This window comes from Malus domestica, chromosome 14, assembly GCF_042453785.1.
Source record: "Malus domestica chromosome 14, GDT2T_hap1".
In the NCBI taxonomy this organism is placed as follows: domain Eukaryota; kingdom Viridiplantae; phylum Streptophyta; class Magnoliopsida; order Rosales; family Rosaceae; genus Malus; species Malus domestica.
Genome location: NC_091674.1, coordinates 30,316,186 through 30,338,603, shown reverse-complemented (window position 1 = coordinate 30,338,603; position 22,418 = coordinate 30,316,186). Strand labels below are relative to the sequence as shown.

Genomic DNA, 22,418 nt, shown 5'->3' with positions numbered 1-22,418 from the left:
AATAGAGGAGAGTAACTTCACTACTATTGGTTATCTTAACAGGTTGTGTTGTGTCAAAAGACGTTATCTTAACGAATTTTAACAAATGACCCGATAGCAGTCTAATTCGTTAACGGGTCGGGTTGTTTGGTGTTAGGTTAATGAGTTGTGAAAGAATTATCACGTCTAAAATCTAAATTTGACAAATGATATCTTATCGTATTTTTAACAGGTGACTCGATAATTACTCAACTCTCCTATAAAAAAAGATAATGATTCAATTCGTTAATGGGTAATTGAATAACAACTCGACTCGGACAACCCGATTTATTAAAAAGTTCTTTATGACAAACCCTGCTTGTTAAATTCTTAACAGGTGACCTGTTAATACATAATCATATCAATTTGATTGAACCACAATTTACATAAAACATAGGGTAAAGTACAAAAAACTACCTCAACTATTGGTCTCACGATACTTTCATACCTCATCTTTTTAAAATGACAATGTCATACCTTATCTTACGAATTTGTGTCAATGTCATACCTCCGTCAGTTTTTCTGTTAGTTTCTCTGTTAAGTGTTGACGTGACTTGGCTTAAATAGTGACGTGGCTTAAATAAATTAATTAAATATTAAAAACTAAAAAAATTAAAATCATTTAATTTTTTTTACATGGGGATCCACCACCTTTCCCCCTCCTATCTTCCCCAAATTCGATCCACCCCTTTATTCCACATCGACCCCATTTCTCCCTTCTTTCATCTGTAACCCCACCCACCTTTCTTTCATCTGCAACTCGCACTCACCCTTCATTCTCTCCTCTTCATCGTCGACTCCATCCACCAATGACCATCACCTTCTTCCCCATTCTAACTGACGACATCAAAGTCGCCGATCTCTAGCACACCAACCTCACCCCTCTCCGAGTACCCACTCCCTCCATTGATCTCATCCCCTTCCTTACCAAACTACCTATATGGGTTCGAATACTTCTGCGAATCCTTGACAGTCTTGTTGCCCCATGATTACCAAGTAATCGACTTCGTCGTCGGGTTTGCAGAAGTTGAGGACCGCCTCTGCCACCTCCATCTACTTCTGCAGCCTAGCACCATCTTTAAGCCCAGCAAAACGCAGCAGCAATCCAGCGCCCACCACCGCTGCCGAGTCTCTTGTGAATACAACTTGGGTTTTTTTTTTTTTTTGTTCTGGGAAAAATTGAATGGTTTTGCTTTGTTTGGTTGCTCGGAAAATGTGGGAGAAAGGAAATGAATTTTTTTGATATTCTAAAGGTTCCATTTTCTTAGAAAAGTGAGGTAAACTGGGAGATGGATTTTTGAACTTTTGTTAGTGATGTGTTCTCAGGATTGGTGGGTGCTTTGTTTTTTATGCATGCTTGTAGGTTAGAAATAGAGAGAGCGGCGGAGGAAGAGAAGAGAGGCACCTGGTGGGAATGGGAGTGGCTGATTTGGGGTGGGATCTGGGTTTGGGTTAGGGGAAGATGGTAACCTCGTCGGCCCCGACCTTGACAGCTCTCCATCTCTCCCTTTCTCCTTGACAGCTTCAGAGACGGCAACGACGGCGGATCGGCGGTGGGCAATGGAGTGGGAGAGGGAAGCAGGTCGGAGCTTGCAGGTAGATCTAAGAAATGAGGGCGGATGAAAAAATCCAGGTGGGTTTGGGGGGTTATGGGCACAGCGAAAGAGAGAAGTGGGGAGGAAGGAGACTACGGTGGAGAGGAGAGGGAGATGCGAAAGAGAGAGAAGGGAGAAAGAGGGTGATGGAGGAAGGTTGGGGGGGGGGATGGGTGGGAAGGGGACCGGGGGGGGTCGGGTGGGAATGAGTTTTAGGGATGCAGAGAAGAGAGACAGGCAAGAGAGAGTGATTTAATTTAATTGTTTTTAAAATTTTTAATTATATTTTAATCCAGTTGGATTAGTGAGTGGCTCTGTATCTAACCACGTCAGCACTTAACAGAGAAACTAACAGAAAAACTGACGGATGTATGACATTGGCACAAATTCGTATGATGAGGTATGACATTGTCATTTTAAAAAGATGAGATATTAAAATGTCGTGAGATAAATAATTGAGGTAGTTTTTTGTACTTTATCCTAAAACATATCTCATTCATCCCCCACGCGTGTCAAACACTTCCTCCCAATAAGATGGCCAACTTATTAATGAGTAACCAAATAACAACCCAACTTGGATGACCTAATTTATTAACAGGTTCCTGATAATAGATCTGACTACTTAAATTCTTAACGGGTGATCTGTTAATATATAATCATATCAAATTGATTGAACCGCCATTTATATAAAAAGGTGTGCTATTCATACATCTCATTTTACTTCTCACACACCTCTTGATAATTTCTGTTCGTTGATCTTTTTCGATTCATCTGATCCGACGGTCGAAAATTAAAAAGGTGTGTGAAAAATAAAATAAGATGTGTAGATATCACACCCCTATATAAAACCCATCCAATCCAAACTACGAGCGTGTCAAACACTCCCTCCCAATAAGTAGAAATTTTTAGTTATGACGGGAACATAAGTGGTACACCACCTATTTTAATAAGAATTGTGAGAAATTTTATATTTTTAAGTTATTAACTTTTAGCACACATATCTCATTATTTGTTTAGTACCACGTGGTCTACCACTTCATATATTGGTCACATTGAAAAGTCTGCTTCCAGTAAGGCCATTTTCGTCTAATTTCTAGAGTCCTCCTCCATTCTCCCTTTCCCCCTCGTAACCTAAAACCCACTGTCTGGCATCTCACTCACTCTAGGGTTTCCATTCTCTCTCTACCATTTCAAAATTGGAACTCAGAAACCCTTTTCCCTTACCAAGTTAGCGTCTTTCACCCCGATACCCCCCACCGACCTCTGAACTTTCCGTTAGGGTTAGGGTTAGGGTTCCGTCGATCCCAGCATCCATGGCTTCACCGGCAGTGATCTCCCAACCGCGCTCCTCCAAGACCGAGTCCTATGTCGACAACAAGCGCAAGGAGGACATCCGCCAGGCCAACATCACCGCCGCTCGAGCCGTTGCCGATGCCGTTCGAACCAGCCTGGGACCCAAGGGTATGGACAAGATGATCTCCACCGCTAACGGCGAGGTTATCATCACCAACGACGGCGCCACGATTCTTAACAAGATGGAGGTCCTCCAACCCGCCGCCAAAATGCTCGTCGAGCTTTCTAAGTCACAGGATGCTGCCGCCGGAGATGGAACCACCACCGTCGTCGTCATTGCCGGCGCTCTCCTGAAACAGTGCCAGGTCCTTCTGTCACACGGCATCCACCCGACTGTGATCTCTGACTCTCTCCACAAGGCGTCCACCAAAGCGGTAGACATCTTGACCGCCATGGCCGTCCCCGTTGAGCTCACAGACCGTGATTCGCTGGTAAAGTCTGCAAGCACATCGCTCAACAGCAAGGTGGTGAGCCAGTACTCGACTCTGCTCGCACCGATGGCCGTGGACGCCGTGCTCTCCGTGGTGGACCCGGCGAAGCCGGAGATAGTGGACCTTAGGGATATCAGGATCGTGAAGAAGCTCGGAGGAACTGTCGACGATACTGAGATGGTGAAGGGACTTGTTTTCGATAAGAAGGCGAGTCACGCCGCCGGTGGGCCGACGAGGATGGAGAATGCCAAGATTGCTGTGATTCAGTTCCAGATTTCGCCTCCGAAAACCGATATTGAGCAGAGCATTGTCATCTCGGATTATACTCAGATGGATAGGATTCTGAAGGAAGAGAGGAATTACATTCTGGGTATGATCAAGAAGATCAAGGCTACTGGATGCAACGTTTTGCTGATTCAGAAGAGTATTCTGAGAGATGCAGTTACTGATTTGTCCTTGCATTACTTGGCGAAAGCGAAGATCTTGGTGATCAAGGATGTGGAGAGAGATGAGATTGAGTTCATCACCAAGACTCTGAATTGCTTACCCATTGCGAATATCGAGCATTTCCGGGCCGAGAAACTGGGGTATGCTGATATGGTTGAGGAGGTTTCGCTTGGTGATGGGAAGATTGTGAAGATCACAGGGATTCAGAACATGGGTCGGACCACCACCGTACTGGTTCGCGGCTCGAATCAGCTGGTGCTAGATGAGGCGGAGCGGAGCCTGCACGATGCTCTTTGTGTGGTGAGGTGTTTGGTGAGCAAGAGGTTTTTGATTGCAGGTGGCGGTGCACCAGAGATTGAGCTGTCGAGGCAGTTGGGGGCGTGGGCTAAGGTGCTGCAGGGGATGGAGGGTTATTGTGTGAAGTCGTTTGCTGAGGCGCTCGAGGTTGTTCCCTATACACTGGCAGAGAATGCCGGGTTGAACCCAATTTCGATTGTGACTGAGCTGAGGAATCGCCACGCGCAGGGAGAGATCAACACCGGGATTAATGTGAGGAAGGGGCAGATTACCAACATCTTGGAGGAGAATGTGGTGCAGCCATTGCTCGTCAGCACAAGTGCCATCACTCTGGCCACCGAGTGCGTGCGAATGATTTTGAAGATTGATGACATTGTCACTGTAAGATAGATTTCGATATTTGGTATTTCATCTGTTGCAGTCTATTTCATTCGAGGTAGATTTCTGTTCCGAATTTTGGTATTGGTTCTGGATGTTTACTTTGGATTTGAACTTTGTTTTTGCGCTTGCTAGGCGGATGTTATGTAACCTACCTTTGCCCATTTATATGCATCTAATTAGTTTGTCGTGTTAAGTTTGCGTGCCAATGGAGATGATGTTATTTTGCGTTTCTTGCTTTGTCAAAAGGATTAGATATCGAGTTCCATCGCACAAATTAGACATCTATTGAATTTCGTTGTGCAATACTTCTCCATTAAATTTTGTTCATTTCTTGCGTTTGATTTGAGTTTGCTTGGACATAACTCAAAATGTCGTGAAGAGTTTGAGTTTCTCCGTTTTGGCGTCTTGATGGTTGAGTTTTGATTGAGGTGTGTGAGTCAGTTGATTGATTGTCTTGCATCCTTTACACCTCTGTCAGTTGCCCGAGGGTGCGCGGGATCTGATAATATGTTTCAATCGCCATCGATGAAGTAGGCTTTCCTGTCTTAAATTCTCGTTTACAGGTTCAGATGGCTAGCTTAATCTTAAACCTGTTCTCACTGCATTTAGAAGAAGGATGCTCTCCCTCCCTTCCGACTTCCGACTTTTACCCTTGCGGTGGGTTAACTTGTTTGGGTTCTAAGCACAAGACTATTCTTTCGCATTCTTCTTCGGATTGATTCAGTTCTTCTGCCGATTTGATATTCCAGTTTTGCAAAAACTCTCTGCGACCAGGAACTAAATCAATCCGAAGAATCAAGAATGTAAATGAAGCAAGCCAGAGTTTTGCAGGATATTTTCAACACAGGAGCCTGCAAGATTTTGAACCTTACATTCCAAGTCATGAAAACGGCTTCGAGAGCTGGAAACTCAAGCATGAACTGCAAAAATGTTTTGTCAAAAGAAAAGGGTTTATACCGGACTAAGATTTCAGAATACGGGCTCGTTTGAAAGTACGTTTAAAATGATAGAAAAAGAAAGCGTTTCTGATGAAAATGTTTTTGTGGCCAATTCTTAGGAAAACACAAATGAATTCTGGAAAGCGCTTGCAGTGCTTCATGGAAGAAGTAGAAGACATTTTTTTTTCTAAGATCGCTTTTAGCCATTTTAAAAGCACTATTAAACGAGCCTTTATAATGTGATTCAAATTCACCATTGGCGAGAATCGAACTTAAGATCTCTCACTTACGAGTAAAGATGAATACCATTAGATCACGTAAATTTTAAACACTTTCAAACGAGTTCTACATTTTGGTCGATTTACAAGCAAAGAAACCACTTGCGCAGAAACAAAAAAGTTCACGTAGGATTAAATACTGGTTTGGTACTGAGGTGCTTTTATAAAAAGTGGATATAAAAAAAAGTTGAGCTCAAAAAAGTGTTTGGTAAACACTTAAAAACAGCTTATTTTCACAGTTTTGGGTGAAAAAAAACTAAAAACGTGAAACAGCAAAAATAAGCTTATTCTTACACCACAGCAGAAACAGTTTTTTTTAAAGCACAACAATACCAAATCAGCCCTAACACAAGTTGGGCTGGTCTCAGTCCATTGAGAAATACAAGTTGGGCTGGGCCGGATCGATCCAACTACCTCCAACCATTTTATAAATTTTTTAAGACAAAAAAATAAAATAAAATAAAATAAAAGCGCTGAGCTTGAAGTTGGAAACTTTGGAGTGCAGAGAGAGACTGAACTCTCAGCAAACCCTAATTCCAACCAAACACCCACCCCAAAAATTTTACGTCCACCACAAGAAATCCCCACTCCCCCACATATCCAAACCCTAAATTCCCATTTTACCCTCCTCCCCCTCACCACCAATGCTCCTCCTCCGCCTTCCAACGTCCGGCTGATTCCGCAGCTCCGCCATCCGCTCCCCAAATGTCGCTTGAACCCCGCACGCCGGCGGCCGCGAACGGCGTCGTGTCGGAGGAACCGAAGCGTCCGGCGTTCGCGTCCCCGTCACCCAGGCTGAGGCTGAACCCGAACAATGACCACAATCCGGATAACTACGACGACATGCAATTGGATTTCAGCCCCGAGATTTTCACCTCGCTCGAGCGGTACTTGCCGGCGAGCATGCTCGGGAAGCCCCGGTACGATAAGTTCAAGTTCATGAGGGAGATTCTGCTCAAGTACTTTCCTCCCGGAGAGCGCAACAGAGTATGTTTTATCAAATTTTTCTCCTTTTTTTTGTTAAATTCTGTTTGGTTGCTGGGAATTTGGTGGAAAAGGAAGCGACTTGAAGATGCTTGGAATTTTCTATCTTACATTATTTTTTATAATTGTGATCTGATTGTTGCGATTTGGGCGTTGAATTAGGGTTTCGCTGAGGGGCAGATTCCAATTCTAACGGGCAAGTGATTTGGAATGACGATAATGCCCTTGAGCCTTTTTAAAATTTTTTTTTTTCAAATTTAAAATTTGTGTGCAGGAGGGGTTGTGCTTTGTCAATATTCATTCTCATTTCTGTGCATCTTTATTTTCTTATAAATGTTTCTCTGTATAAAAGGATATTTTTAGTAAAACGGAATTTATGTCCTTCGGATTGAATAATTCAAAAGAGAATCAATGGACAAAAATACACATGGTTACGGAACTCGTTTATCAGAAGTAAACAGCATAAAAAAAAATGTTCAGTGAACAGCTTGATGTGATTTACGGTATATAGTGCACCATTGTAGTTCGTGATAGACTTGCATTCACCTAAGATGAGATAGTTGATGTTGCGTGGTTATGTTGTGTATCAGGTTCAGAAACATAGAGAGTACAGGCAGAAGATTATATCAAATTATCAGGTACAGAACGACACACGGTTACTCTGGATTAATTGTTCTTTGAAGTTGGGTGACTGACTAGGGATATATTAAAACTGAATGACATGTGGTGCAGCCTTTACATAGAGGGTTATACAGTATGCAACCTGCAGCCACCTTCGTTACGGCATTTCTGAAGGCAGTTAGTGAGAATACTGAGGAAAGCTTCAGAAGGATAATGTCTGAACCCTCACCAGGGATCTTTACATTTGAGATGTTTCAGCCGCGGTTCTGTGAACTTCTGTTGTCTGAGGTATTTTCCTTCAGTTTTCTTGTCGTGTAATTGCATATGACTTATCTGCCATTCTGTATTTGACTTGACTTTACCATTGTTCTTTTGTTTTTATTTCTTTTATGTTTCTTTGCTGCCTAGGTGGAGCATTTTGAAAATTGGGTCAATGAAGCCAAATTTAAAATCATGCGCCCAAATACAATGAACAAATATGGCGCCGTTCTTGATGATTTTGGCCTTGAAACCATGCTTGACAAGCTTGTGGAGTCTTTTATTCGTCCTATATCTAAAGGTGGTGCATTATATCCTCACTTTATAGTTTAATATTTATATTTGTAAAGTTCGCTATGGTTTATGGTCAGTATTGGCATATCCGTTGTTTCAATCTGTTTCCTTATTCTTTGTTGCAGTGTTCTATCCTGAAGTTGGTGGAGCAACTTTGGATTCTCATCATGGTTTTGTTGTTGAATATGGGGATAATAGGGATGTTGACTTGGGTAGGCTTTGTTTGATTCATTTTGCTTCAAACTTTATCACTTTGCAATTACATATGATGGTGTGAATTCTGCATAGTTTTCGGTGATATGATAATTTATAGGTTGCCCTTAAAAAGTATAAACTGGGCTCTGATCCACTGGCATATCTTTCCTTTTCCGTCAAATGCAGATGTATAAAATTGATTTCATACTTGTAGGTTTTCATGTGGATGACTCTGAAGTGACCTTGAATGTGTGCTTGGGCAAGCAATTTTCTGGAGGAGAATTGTATTTTCGGGGCACACGATGTGATAAACATGTAAATAGTGGAAGCCAGTCAGAGGTATGTTATTCTTAAAAATGGAGAGAGAACTAATTATTCCTTATGTAATCACTTTTAGAGCTTTTTTTTTAATTTAATTATCAATAATGTTTTTGCTGCAGTTTTGACTAACTTTATTTGCTTCTCGTCGTTTGAAATATTGGTGTTTGGTAACCAATCATTCCCATCTAAAACTTATTTATCTTTTGTTTTTTTTTTCAATTTTATTGTCTATATCGTGCAACTTAAAAGTTATACACAGTTGATGCCTGCTATTTTTTCATAGGTGGTTGTAAACTTATTGATGGAGTATGTTGTTTAAAAGCAGGAGATCTTTGATTATGCCCATGTTCCAGGATATGCTGTGCTTCATCGTGGCCGTCACCGGCACGGTGCTAGAGCTACAACATCTGGTCATCGCATCAATTTAATTCTATGGTGCAGAAGGTATTCTTTAAGCAGCTATAGATTTTGATAAATTTCCTGCATCTTAGTTTATCTAAAATTTGGCCGAAATCCTAAATTTACCGTGGTTTGGTGTGCGTTAGCATTTTGGTAGAATCCTTTTTTGTGATATAGAACGTGCAGGATTTAAGAACCTTTTTAGGCCAATACTAATTAAACTATCTCCTTACAGTTCCGTCTTCAGAGAGATGAAGAAATATCAGAAAGATTTCTCCAGCTGGTGTGGAGAATGCTTGCTTGAGAAGAAAGAAAGGCAACGCAAGTCAATCGCAGCTACCAAACAGGTAATGGTACCCTTAGATGCTTGTATGTGGAGGCGACTCATATGGTTATTGAAGGATTGTATTTAACTAGCCAAGTCGTTTTGAACCACACAGCACATGCACACACGGTAACAGGATACGAGGCGGCCTATGCAAGCCTCTACATAAGTTAGTTTAAACGGTAGAAGAAAAATCAATTCAATTCACGTGTAAAACTGCATTCTCGATTAAGCGGTGACTTAATCGAGTTATTCCTGTGCAGGAATTGCTCAGGAGGGACGGTGAATCCGCACTCTGATCTTGCTTCGCTACTTGCAGAGACACCCTTCTGCTGTAAAATCATGTAGTTTCTGTGTACTCGGTCCAAAGACTAAAGACTGAACTGGATGAGGAAAGTTGTGCTTTTGTGAATCATTTTGATTTGGGACGCGCCTGCGTATGTACATCAATTGTGTCTGAGAAGTTCGGAACTTCATGAATTATGCATGTAACTTTTGTAAAAAGATCTATCTATGGACATCTTGATGTTTTTATGTCTTAATTGTGAGGGTTGTGAAGATTTATTTGCCAACACTAATTTATTTGGGGGGTACTTTTTTGATTTTGTCATTTGATCTCCTTCAATTCATCTGATCTGATGGTTGGAAATTTAAAAAAAAATGTGAATTAAAAGGGAGCATGAATAACGCCGTCTTTCAATAATAAAAAAGGTTTTTTAGTCAAAATAGTTTTTGAGATTTTCATAACATATAACTTTGGTTCCTGAGATTTAAAATAAATAGAAGTGGTATCTGAGATTGTCCACCATTCATTATTTTGGTCCTTCCATTAAATTTTTTTTGTTAAGTAGTCCTTGAGCTTTTTAATGGAATGAACAAAATGATGGATGGTGGACAATTTTAAGGACCAAAGTTATGTGTTATGCAAAACTTAGGAACCAAAATTATGTGTTATTCCCTCAACTTAAAGGAGTTTTTAAACGGAATGATCAAAATAATGAATGGTGGACAATCTCAGTTATCATTTTTATTATTTTAAATCTCAAGGGATTAAAGTTATGTGTTATACAAATCTCAAAGATCATTTTAACTAAAAAGCCAAATAAAAAAAACAGCTTTGTTTTGAATATGCATAAAAAAAAATAAAAAAATTGTTTAGTAATTTCGCATAAACAGAACTAAACGTAATATATATTTATATATGACGAAATACGATCTCCCAAAAGCCAATAGGGTTCTCTCTCCCCTTCTACTCACTCTATGAAAGCTATCTATCTCTATCTATCTGCCTCCCTCCCGCGATTGTTCCAGGTTTTCTTCTCCTCGATGATTCTCAGGCTCCGATGGTGACCACCGCCGAAGGCCCACACCGTCGGTTCTGAAAAGCCGGAGACTTTTGGCGTGGTCCACTCAATTTCTGGGCGTCAATCGGTGCTGTTGCTCCTTCTCCGCTGTCTGGGGTTAGGGCTCAGGGTTGGAAATTGGTGAATTTGTACACTTTGTATTGCGATATCGAAAATATAGGGTTAGGGTTTGTTCAATTTTGTCATCAGTCTTTTCTCCTTTGTAGCTTTTGGGGATTATACCCAGTATCATGTGTAACTGAGAATTACTTGATTATTATTTTTCTGTTTTTGATTTGTTTGGTTACGATTTAATTATTTTGGAAAGGAAGAAGAAAAAAAAAAAAAGAAAAGAATAAAAAGTGCAAAAATATCATCAATAAAAATTTGTTCTTGACTGCACTACCCCAATTCCCATGTATTCTGATATATAAGTATATACAAAAAATCAAACTTTTATTCACATTGTAAATGGGGAGCCCTGCATTAAGCAACCGAAATAATGGGCAGCGGTTAGGCATTACAGAGCCCATTTCTCTGGGCGGTCCGACGGAGTATGATGTGATCAAAACTCGAGAACTCGAAAAGGTTGTGGTTTGATTGATGTTTTTATGATTCATAGCTGAATTTTGGGTGTTTAGCTGAGGTTTTGCTGAATTTTGGCTTTACTTTTTTTGTGGGTTCTTCAGTATTTGCAAGATGCTGGATTGTACGAGAGTCAGGAAGAGGCTGTGGGTAGGGAGGAGGTTCTTGGCAGGCTAGACCAGGTTGAACTAATCTTTTATGTTCCTGTTGTTATTGTTGTGTTCGTGATTGAGCTGATCAGTTGCACATTGTTGGTTCATGTTCAATTATTTCCTTTTCCTCCAGTTATATCAATGATATATGTCTGATATTGTATTCTCTGATTGTAATGTATGATATTGGTGCTGAAATCCAAGTCAGATTGTGAAGACGTGGGTTAAAACAATTAGCCGGACGAAGGGTTTGAACGAGCAATTGGTGCATGAAGCAAATGCTAAGATTTTCACCTTCGGTTCATATCGGCTAGGGGTATGAAGCTCTTTTCCTCTTTTCCTTCCCACTCTATGGAGGGTTTCGGTGTTTGCAGTTGTCCTTTAATGCCTGTCTTAACTGTTGGACAGTTTTATCTTAAAGACCTTTGACAGTGCTTGTGGATTGTAGATGCAAATCATAAACTTCTCTTGTTGTATGGCATTGTTCTGGATTTCAGTTGTGCTATTGTCGTATATTAAGTGACACTTGAACCCTAACCAGAAACATACACTTTGTTTATCTTAAAAGAAAGAAAAATGTTTTATTGGTTTCTCTCTCATTAAATTTCTTGTAATTCTTAATATGTTCTTTGTCTCAAATTGTTAACCTACAGTGTCATATTATAATAATAAGCCGGAATCTTGAAACTTGAAAGAATTGTCGTTGTTCACCATTCTTGCTTCGTGTTCTCTATGTGTGCCTTGATTTGTTACTAGTTTGTAGGAAAAGAGGGTAACATCTTGACTGAATTGTTATTATGGGTCAGTCTCTTCTTGTCTGTGCCCTTTTGTTGATAAGTTGCGAGTCTTCTTGTAAATAATGCTATTTGGACGTGGAATCTGTGATGTTATTCTAAGTTAATTTTTGCCCATTTGAAGTTTCACGTATTCCTTTCTTTTTCTCATTTTCCCCTTATTGTCAGGTTCATGGCCCTGGAGCAGATATAGACACACTCTGTGTTGGACCTAGACATGCAACTCGAGAAGTATGATCAGCCTTACCTTTTACTGTGCAATAAGTTGGAGTTATTTTTTTGCAGTATATCACTATCACTTATCAACTTTCAATTTCTTTTATAACTTTGGTGTAGGGAGATTTCTTTGGCGAGTTACATAGGATGCTGTCTGAGATGTCTGAAGTGACAGAGTTGCATCCCGTTCCTGATGCTCACGTCCCAGTTATGAAATTTAAGTTCAGTGGGGTTTCAATAGATCTTCTTTATGCACAACTGGCACTTTGGGTTGTTCCTGAAGTAAGTGCTGGCTACATGTTTGAAGTTTTATATTAACAATTGAACACCTTCTCATCTTTTAATTTTGCATGCATTATCCCATAAAAACTATGGTATCGTTTGTTTTAAATGTTTTCCATTTGGAGCAGGACTTGGATATATCACAAGACTCAATACTACAGAATGCAGATGAACAGACAGTTCGTAGTCTCAATGGCTGCAGAGTTACAGACCAAATTCTGCGTTTAGTCCCTAACATTCAGGTTCTCACCATCAATGATTAGCTTATTTGCATAGGGATTTCTGTTTTTAATCTGTTTAGCATCTTTTTGCTTCTCATCATGTATCTAGCTTTTGGATTGCAGAGTTTCCGCACAACATTAAGATGCATGAGGTTATGGGCAAAGCGTCGTGGTGTTTATTCAAATGTATGGTGGGGGATTGCTGATGTGCTAGATTATTCTATAATTCTCACTGTATTGTTTTTACTTATGATGTGTGTTTCTGTCACGAGCAGGTTACAGGGTTTCTTGGTGGTATAAACTGGGCATTGCTTGTTGCTCGCATATGCCAACTTTACCCGAATGCACTGCCTAATATGCTAGTTTCTCGGTTCTTCAGGGTATATACTCAGTGGCGTTGGCCAAACCCAGTCATGCTTTGTGCTATTGAAGATGGGTCTCTTGGACTTCAGGTTTGGGATCCTAGAAGATATATAAAGGACAAGTATCATTTGATGCCTATAATTACTCCGGCTTATCCCAGTATGAACTCTAGCTACAATGTGTCCGCAAGTACTTTGCGTATCATGTTAGAGGAGTTTCAGAGGGGTAATGAAATCTGTGAGGTATGATGCTCCATTTGAGTTTTGATATCTTCTTTCCGAACAAAAAACATGTAGGTTCCTCATTGACATGTATTTTGTAATCATTGGGCCAAGCGGAGTAGTGATATTCTTGTTCTTATTAACTAAGCCATGACTGTAACATATCTAGTTTTCATTTTAAATGGTTGATTTTTCATGGGCATTATACCAGTTCTGCTGTTCGCGTTAAGCAAAGTCATTCCAATTTTGTTTGTTGCTCAAGGTCTACGGGAGGGTCCGCTATTTGTAGTTGCCTGAGTTTGAATCTATATTTGGTTCCTTCCTAAGTCATCATGGCCATGGGTTGCACACCTATTGGGCTGGACGTTGGTCTTTGTCAATGATATCTGTGGACGAGTTTCTTAGTGGAATTGTATCCCTTAAAAAAATCTGCATAATGGGAATATTGTGGCATTGGCACACACACATGCACTCTCTCTCTGTGTTCCCGAGTTTGATATTTGGTAGTTCTTGCAGGCTATGGAAGCAAATAAGGCTGATTGGGATACCCTTTTTGAGTCTTATGCTTTCTTTGAAGCATATAAGAATTATTTACAGATAGACATCAGTGCAGAAAATGCTGATGACTTTAGAAAATGGAAAGGCTGGGTTGAGTCTCGTCTCCGTCAACTAACCCTGAAGGTGAACCTTTTACTTATTCTCTCTCTCCACCAACCACCCCCCTCCCTTTTTCTCACCTCACTCCCTCTCTCCCTCTCTCCCTCTCCCCTCTCTTTTTACCTCTGCCTCTCTGATCCTTATTCATCTGTTTGCGTTGGAAAATCTCCAGATTGAGAGGTACACATATGACATGCTGCAGTGTCACCCGCATCCAGGTGATTTTTCAGACAGAACGAGACCTTTTCATAGTTCGTTCTTTATGGGCCTACAACGAAAACAAGGAGTTCCAGTCACTGAAGGCGAGCAGTTTGACATAAGGGGAACTGTTGAGGAATTTAAGAATGCTGTCAACCATTACACGTTATTGAAGCCTGGAATGGAGATCCGTGTATCCCATGTAAAACGCAGAAACATTCCTAATTTTGTGTTTCCTGGTGGTGTTCGACCATTGCGCCCATCAAAAGTTACTTGGGACAGCAGGCGTAGTTCAGAACTGAAGGCTTCTGGTGATGCTCAAGCAGAAAAATCATGTGAAGGAAATGGATCAGACAGTGGACAGAAGAGAAAGCGGGTGGATGATAATGTAGAGTCTGACTCAAGGGATGCCAAGTCTTTACGTCTCTTTAGTGGGGAAGGTAAAACTGATTTAGATGGATCAGACAGTGGACAGAACAGAAAGCGGGTGGATGATAATGTAGAAACTGACTCAAGGCATGCCAAGTCTTTACATCTCTGCAGTGATGAAGTTTGTGAGGCTACCCCTCCTATCAGCAATTTCAGTTCATTTTCCACAAAATGTGACAGTATCGATGCAAACAAAAATGACAATAATAACGTGAAAATTAGCTTAGGGAAGATAGAAAACCCGGCAGACATTCCTTATCAGAATGGTCAGACTGAAGTATCGTCAAGGTGCAATCCACCAGTCAATAGTCTATTTTCTGCTGTGAATACATCAAGTTCTAAAGAAGAGGTACTAGAGAAGATTATGGTCGGTCCATGTGTTTCCCACCAAGCTTTGCCAGAAGTGGATGAGCTTGAAGATGATTTGGAATATAGACATCAAGTCAAGGACCTTTCAGGAAATATGAAGGTCAGTCAAATGGAGGCTTCGGAGGAGAGTGTGTCAGTTGCAACGCCAGTAAGTTATAGCAATGGAGCTGGCACTTCCACCGATTTATATAATGGAGGATCAGAGGAACTTGAGGTTAAACACAACTATTACTTGTGCTCGTATTTTTCAACTTTCAATGTTTTCATCTCTTCATTCAATTAAGTTCTACTTCCCTCGTGGAGTGCTACATTCTGCTGCATGTGAAATATTTTTTTCTTAAGGTTTTTGTTTGGTATTATTTTTGGAACATCGAAAGGTAAAACTGATCATTTCTAGTTTATTCTGTGTTGTTATCTGCCTTGGTGTTTTCGGTTGTCCAACGCATCTATGTGCTTATTCATTGAATCTTTTAACAGTTATTTTTTCTTTTATGTTTTAATTCTTGAAGCCTGCTGAACTTACGGCGCCATTCTCAAACGGAACCCCTTCTCCGCCTGTGGCTCAGAGAAAGCCGATCATCAGGTATTCAACGACTCAAATCAAATTCTAATACCCTTTCATTCCAGTTATAAGTGATTGATTCAGCATGCTAGAAATACGCTGAAAAACTGGTGCATTAGTCTTCGTTTGAGTAATGTTTGTGTCTCTCGAACCTCGTTTTCTTTTCCTTTCATTTGCAGGTTGAATTTCACTTCATTGGCCAAAGCTGCTGGTAAAAGCTCGTAAAAGCTCATAAAACGGATGTTCAATGCCGAAATCTCATGTATAATAAGAGTTTTTAACCCCGACTTTTTGTGATGATAGTTACCATCAATAAATTTTGGTATCTACCTTCTCTTTTTTTACCTCGACTTTTTGTAATAACAGTTACAGTTGGAAATGTATAAAAGCTTGAGTATGTTTTTTATATGTTGAGTTGGGGGGCTTATGGGTCGCTTGGAGTTTTTCATTTTCTTTCAGGCTTTCAGCAATGGTTGGTGGATTGGATATAAGGCTAGGATTACCAAAAAAAACGTTTAACGTCAAGAAGTTTTTACTTTTTACTCATCACAATTGCTAGAAAAACTGTGTAAGGGTGTCTCAATCATGTCATCCGTACACCACCAGTGGTATGCACCCCGCCATCCTATTCGAACTGTCGTCGGCCTCAATGCTCGGTCTCGCCGCCAATGGATCTTGTCACTTCCCCATATATCTCTCTCTCTCTCTCTCTCCTCTCTAAGATTCAATTCCCTTGTTGGGTTTTTGGGATTTTACGATTAAGAATAACATGATATGATTTTACATTTTCGCACACCATTTTTCTCCTTCTGCGATCCTCTCTTGAATTGACGGACGAAAACTAGTAAATGAGTGCTAAAGGAGAAACTGGGAGTGAAAATCGCTAGCCGATTGAGATTCTAACATTGACTCCTTTACTTGTAAGAAAAGAGGTCTGCTTTGCTCATGGCATACTTCAATCCATAGGGAAAGTTTCTCCTTCAAGTTCGGATATTTAGGGACTTTTGGTGGCTAAGATTGGCTTGAATTGTATAACAGCATAAACTTCCAAGGTATTCTGGAGATAGAGGTGAATGAATTTTCATTATGTGGGGATTAGAAAATATTAGACACGACGGAACGAGAATCTAGTTTCTACCTTCAAGTGGACGAACTTTCTTCATTTTTTTCTGCAACATAATAACTTGAATATATTGAGTTATCCAACCCAATCCAACAAACCAAACGAGCCCCCGAAGGTGTTTCAAGTTAGATGGTTTCTGTATCATTTATGTCTTGCAGAATTTAGTCCTGTTGTCTTTGATGGATAAAAGCTTAACTCCTCTCCATCAATTCTAATTTGATCAGAACCCCTTGAAGAATGGTGTTTTGGCTGTTCAAATAATCTGCAACAACATAATGGCGTCTACCCTGTAAAACGTGAGTCGGTATTTAGGGAAAAAAAGGAATGTAAAATATAGAAAATATTAGGAGTCCTTTATTAGGTAGGATATTGTTTGTGTCCTTTATTTGTTTCCTTATAGAACAATATATACATACATACATATATATATATATATATTTCAATGAAGTAATACAGTGAAAAATTGCCCCGTAAAATTCTATTTGGCATCAGAGCCAAGTTGTCGTAACCCTAGAAACTGTAAAACAATATTTTCTTCTGCTGTTGTGTTCTGTCTACTTGTTCCTACGCTGTTTGTTGCAGAAATCAGTCAGACCGTGTATCTTGGGATTGCAGCACGTTGTCTTGCTACTGCCGTGAGTTTCTTTATTGCAACACATTGTCTTGCTGCTGCCGTGAGGTTTTTATTGCACAACTGTGGGTGCTATGTTTTTTCTTCTTCTATGTAAGTTGAGATGGTGAATATGGGGGACGATTCAACCTTGATGTTGGAAGGTGGTTCCCACACACCAACCAACAATCCGATATTGAATCTCGTTGTCATTCAGAACGATGCGTCTGCCGTACTGAACATCGGGAAGCTGAATGGATCAAATTATCCTTTTTGGTCCAAGGTATTGGAGATGCACATTGTTGGACATGGTAGAAAGGGCTTCGTGGCAGGGAGTACCAATGGACCTGATGAGGATAATGCTGAGTATGAGAGGTGGGAGACATGGAATGCAATAGTGAAAGGGTGGCTGATCAATTCCATGGAACCTGTTATCATGGGATTTTTTATTCACTTGCATACAGCTAAAGAAGTTTGGGAAGAGGTGGCTCGGACCTATTATGATGGTTAAGATATTTCTCTAATTTATGAATTAAAGGTCAAATTGTTTAGACTTCGTCAAGAGGGCTACCCGGTTAGTGTGTATTATGTTGACCTCATGTCCGTTTGGCAAGAGTTAGATTAGCAGAGGCCAATCAAGATGGAATGTGCTACAAATCTCAAGACACTTCGAGAAGAGATTCAAATCAATCGTGTGTATGCTTTTTTGGGGGGTTTGGAAGACATCTTTGATAAAGTACGTAGTGATATTTTACGTACTCAACCCTTACCATCTGTCGATGAGGTGTTTTCTGTTGTTAGGCATGAAGCACAACGACATGCCACTTTGATGGGTATGAGTAACAACCAAGGAGGGTTGCCGTATGTGGCCATGGTCTCTCGGCCACCTGCAAACCCCTCCCCCCCCCATCTTAATAATTCTTCTAATCAATCTTTAAATTCTTGTCCATTTACCCGAGAAAATAAAGATGATTTGAAGTGTACTTTTTATGGTCAGACCCGTCATACTAAAGATACATGTTTTGCCAAGCATGGGGTGCTTGAGTGGTTTCCAGAATTAAAGAAACGATTGCGTGCCAAGGAACGTGGAACAGCAGGAACTAGTGGAGGTTGTGCCTTCCTTGCCGCTGCTACACCGATAGCCAAGGGGGCCGAGTCTAGCTCTAGTGATCCTAGGCAAACTTGTTAACTCATACTGCTCAAGGTGACTCGTCCTCCAACACATGTACTATGAGACGTGTTCTTTTAGCCTCTGAAACTGAGCAACATACAGGTTGGATTCTGGGCTCTGGTGCAATGGATCATATGACATATGATAAAAATATGTTTTAATATATGACAACATCTCACATGAAAAGCATAGCAACTACCAATGGTACCCTTGCACAAATGTGTGGCGTGAGCTTCGTGCATCTCACCTCATCTCTCCCTTTACACCGTTGCTTGCTTGTTCCCTCTTTATCCCATCATTTATTATCAATACAACAAGTTATTGAACAATTGGATTGTGTTGCTCTAATGTATCCGTCCTTTTGTCTACTTCAAGATATTCAAACTAATGAGATAATTGGGCGTGGCACTAAGAGAGAGGGGTTGTACTATGTGTATGGCGGCGTTCTTGGTAGAGCTAATGCAATTCGAGCATCTCATTCTAGTAATTTACAAAAAGTATGGTAATTGCATCGTCGATTAAGACATGCATCTTTTGGGTATTTATAGCATATGTTGCCTAGTCTATTTAGTGGAATAAATGAATTAGACTTAAATTAAGAAGTATGTATTCTTGCTAAAAGCCATCGTGCTTCGTTTCCTCCTAGTATGAATAAAAGATCTTTGCCATTTGAACTTATGCATTCTGATGTTTGGGGGCCTTCTCCAGTTGTTACTTCTTCTGGCATTAAATGGTTTGTTATGTTTGTTAATGATTGCACTCGTATGACTTGGCTATATGTGTTGAAAAATAAAAGTGATGTTGGTATGGTATTTATATCTTTCTCTCAGATGATTCAAGCATAATATTCGTCTATGGTTAAAGTTCTACGTTCCGATATTGGTGGTGAGTATATTAATTTTGCATTGTCGGAGTTTCTTCGTGATTGAGGCATTCTCCATAAAATGACATGTCCTCATACCCGCAACAAAATGGGGTTACTGAGAGGAAAAACCGCTATATCTTAGAAACGGCGTGTGCTTTACTTCTTGGAGCCTCTGTTCCTAAGGTGTTTTGGCCTGAAGGTGTCACTTATGCAGTAGATGTGATTAACCGTATGCCATCTCGGGTTGTTGAATTTCGAACACCTCTCTAAGTCCTCACTCAACATGCTCTAATGGTGTCTACTAATACTTTCACTCCTCGAGTATTTGGTTGTGTGGCTTATGTGCATATTTAGAAAATTCATCGCACTAAGTTGGATCTGTGTGCCCTACGGTATGTGTTTGTGGGTTTCTTATCTCACCAAAAAGGATATAAATATTATCACCCTGAGACCTGGCAAATGTATGTCACCATGGGTGTGACCTCTGAATCGGAGTATTTTTACGCTCCAGTACATTCATCTTCAGATCACCAGGGGGAGAGCACTATTGGTGATCTAGAGTGGTTTGACCTAGGGGGAGACACCATTGCCGAGATCGAACTTGGCCAATAGAGAAGCAAGTGCCAAGAAGAACTTAGAACTTCGGCTAGCTTCTGCTGCAGCAAGTGAGGGTTTTCAGTTGGTCTCTGCCGAGGACAATAGGGCTTAGGAGCTTGAGCATGCCGAAGTAACATCTGAATAGTCATGGTAGACACTTGCCAAACCTGTTGATATGCCACATCTTTCTAGTTCCCCAGTGCCGCCCAATACATCTTCTCTTAATATACCTAAGGTAAGTATTGTGGATGATTATGTAACTAATCTAAATAATAATGTAAGTGCATATAAGTTACCACGGAGACAAAATCGAGGTGTGCCACCTGACAGGTTTTCTCCGGATGGGAATGTGAAGTATCTAATAGCCAACTATGTCTCATGCAATAGTCTTGCACAGAAGCGCCAAACTTTGGTGGACAATATGGAGTCAATTCAAGTACCAACCTGTGTGGAGGAAACTCTAAAGGATCCAATGAAGGAAAATTTTTGTCCTAGCTAAGAACAAGTAAGAACATTTGAATACATATGCAAACTATTAACACATTAAAGTAGGCATGCATTAAAAAACAATTCATAAAACCCATGACTTTCAAAGCCTAGTGAATGGTGAACTAAAAGACTCTTTAACAACATTAAAGAGAATGAAGAATTTAAAGATTCTTTACCCTTGAAGCTCATCATTGTTTACACAAGGGATTCACCCAAGTGGAGGGCCTTCAAATCACCTCCAAGCTCCTTGGATCTTGCTTGTGATTTCCTTCTCCTTTTGTGCTCCTTTGGTCCTTGAGGATGTGAGGAAAGGATTTCCAAAACACCAAAGGTTTGGTGTCTCTAAGTCTCCACACCAAGGGTGAGGTGTGAAGATGAAATGGATGACTTAGAGAAGAAAAGATTGCTAGATAAATCTCCTCCAAGTGGCTGGCATCCTTGTTGAAAAATAGAGAATAGGTTTCACCTCTTTTCTACAAGAAAAACCCTAATGAGAAAAATAGCTATAAAGTTGCTTTTATAACACTTTTCTTAGGTGAGTGGCAAACTTGCAATTAAGCAAACCTTCACCCTCTCCTCACCATGGCCGGCCTATTTGTTGTGATTGGGCTTATTGCCCATTTTGCTTTAGTTGTCATACAACTTAAACATAATGGGCCTTGTGGACCAAAACACTTTTGGGCCCCGAAACCCAAAACCAACTTAAAAGCCCAATACGAACCTTTCGTAAAATTAATTAACTAATTAATTAATCTTGACCATTCTTCAATTAAGCCATTTAATTGCATATCCATTTCATTTAATTTGTTCACTTCCATCCTTACTCGGTGTACGATCCATTAGGTTCCATTTAGCGAGGTAGTGGGCAATTGGTACTCTTAAAGATCGATTGTGAATTGAAACCACATTTCAATTCTCCCTTAAAATTAGTGTTTGCTAATCATCAGGGCTTCCACAAACCATGAGTGACACCTAGCAGCATGTCATGGTTACCCAAGCTAAGTAGAATTGGTTGGAGAACCTATCCAGTTACAACTACAATGCAATACGGTCATTCTCTAATACAATACTCTTAATCACATTGTTTAAGTGATAGTTTGTTTCATGTCTACTATCCAATGTGATACATCTCCATATGATTCTTTTGAATAAGATTTGGAACAAACTTCCTAAGTCATATTCATATGCTTTGGCCAAAGACTCTCGAATCACATCTTAGAGTATTCTCCTTCCACCATGGAAGGTTAGAGATCCCTTGTTGTGCATTCATATGCCTACATGACTAGATAGCTTGACCCCAACAATGCCGTGGACACTCCAATGGAATGCCTTTGACATGATCAAAGGTCAAGGACCTAACCATTAGACATCTATGATGCCTCAGGTCAAATGACTACTTTGCATATTGCAACTCTCGAGTTCTTACATGACATGTATGTTCGAACTCTCTTTTAATCGTTGTTCAGTGTACTCGATCACTCTTTCGAGCACCTATATGTTTGCCTTAGTGTCCAACACTATATGACTTGAGACTAGTCATACTCACGCTTGAGTCAACATAACACATACTAACCTTAGCGGATTGTCAATGCCCAATTGGCAATCCTATGGTTAGGAACGTTTTAGGAATGAACATAAGAGAAAGGTCTCGATAATCTAACTTACTTAAATCACTTATCTCTTAGATCAAATACATTCCTTGGATTCCCTTATTGTTTAAACACATGATACAATAAATAGTGATTAACAATAAGTTTTGCCCTTCATTAAACATATAAAGGTTTAATACAATAAGTATTCCAAAAGCTATTACATCAAATGAGTGGCTTTGTCGGCATACTTCCAACATCCAAAGTGGGCAAAAGCAATGGATGAGGAAATGTTGGCATTGCAGAAAAATAATACATGGGAGGTGATCGTTTTACCCAAAGGCAAAAAGACAGTTGGAGATCGGTGGGTGTTTACAGTTAAATAAAAAGTTGATGGATAGATAGACAGGTACAAAGCAAGGTTGGTAGCTAAAGGATACACCCAGA

The 22,418-nt window shown here is 40.2% G+C and overlaps 3 protein-coding genes across 3 annotated transcripts; all 3 read left to right on the top strand.

Annotated features, from left to right (window-relative positions):
• The first annotated feature begins 2,751 nt into the window (after nucleotides 1–2,751).
• Nucleotides 2,752–4,812, top strand: LOC103424774 (T-complex protein 1 subunit delta). Its single transcript, NM_001398335.1, has one exon. The coding sequence runs from the start codon at nucleotides 2,927–2,929 to the stop codon at nucleotides 4,529–4,531; it is 1,605 nt and encodes a 534-aa protein (NP_001385264.1). The 5' UTR covers nucleotides 2,752–2,926; the 3' UTR covers nucleotides 4,532–4,812.
• Nucleotides 4,813–6,194: 1,382 nt separating this feature from the next.
• On the top strand, nucleotides 6,195–9,677 carry LOC103424876 (2-oxoglutarate and iron-dependent oxygenase domain-containing protein CP2). The gene is made up of 9 exons (XM_029092876.2): nucleotides 6,195–6,725; nucleotides 7,313–7,360; nucleotides 7,455–7,631; nucleotides 7,752–7,902; nucleotides 8,021–8,107; nucleotides 8,305–8,429; nucleotides 8,737–8,855; nucleotides 9,046–9,157; nucleotides 9,399–9,677. The coding sequence occupies exons 1-9, from the start codon at nucleotides 6,444–6,446 to the stop codon at nucleotides 9,432–9,434; spliced, it is 1,137 nt and encodes a 378-aa protein (XP_028948709.1). The 5' UTR covers nucleotides 6,195–6,443; the 3' UTR covers nucleotides 9,435–9,677.
• Nucleotides 9,678–10,329: 652 nt separating this feature from the next.
• Nucleotides 10,330–15,933, top strand: LOC103438038 (nuclear poly(A) polymerase 1). Its single transcript, XM_008376571.4, has 12 exons — nucleotides 10,330–11,066; nucleotides 11,168–11,245; nucleotides 11,424–11,531; nucleotides 12,178–12,240; nucleotides 12,346–12,507; nucleotides 12,636–12,749; nucleotides 12,852–12,914; nucleotides 13,004–13,333; nucleotides 13,829–13,993; nucleotides 14,142–15,179; nucleotides 15,475–15,548; nucleotides 15,707–15,933. Exons 1-12 carry the CDS (start codon nucleotides 10,950–10,952, stop codon nucleotides 15,750–15,752), a joined length of 2,358 nt encoding a protein of 785 aa, XP_008374793.2. The 5' UTR covers nucleotides 10,330–10,949; the 3' UTR covers nucleotides 15,753–15,933.
• Nucleotides 15,934–22,418: the final 6,485 nt, after the last annotated feature.

What these genes read in the sequence shown, in the direction of transcription:
- LOC103424774 (NM_001398335.1), top strand. Translation starts at nt 2,927, where the DNA reads ATGGCTTCACCGGCAGTGATCTCCCAACCGCGCTCCTCCAAGACCGAG.
- LOC103424876 (XM_029092876.2), top strand. Translation starts at nt 6,444, where the DNA reads ATGTCGCTTGAACCCCGCACGCCGGCGGCCGCGAACGGCGTCGTGTCG. An exon ending in TATTCGTCCTATATCTAAAG is followed by an intron (nt 7,903 to 8,020) that starts GTGGTGCATTAT and finishes TCTTTGTTGCAG; the next exon opens with TGTTCTATCCTGAAGTTGGT. An exon ending in TAATAGGGATGTTGACTTGG is followed by an intron (nt 8,108 to 8,304) that starts GTAGGCTTTGTT and finishes TCATACTTGTAG; the next exon opens with GTTTTCATGTGGATGACTCT.
- LOC103438038 (XM_008376571.4), top strand. Translation starts at nt 10,950, where the DNA reads ATGGGGAGCCCTGCATTAAGCAACCGAAATAATGGGCAGCGGTTAGGC. An exon ending in AAACTCGAGAACTCGAAAAG is followed by an intron (nt 11,067 to 11,167) that starts GTTGTGGTTTGA and finishes TGGGTTCTTCAG; the next exon opens with TATTTGCAAGATGCTGGATT. An exon ending in CAGAGAAAGCCGATCATCAG is followed by an intron (nt 15,549 to 15,706) that starts GTATTCAACGAC and finishes TTTCATTTGCAG; the next exon opens with GTTGAATTTCACTTCATTGG.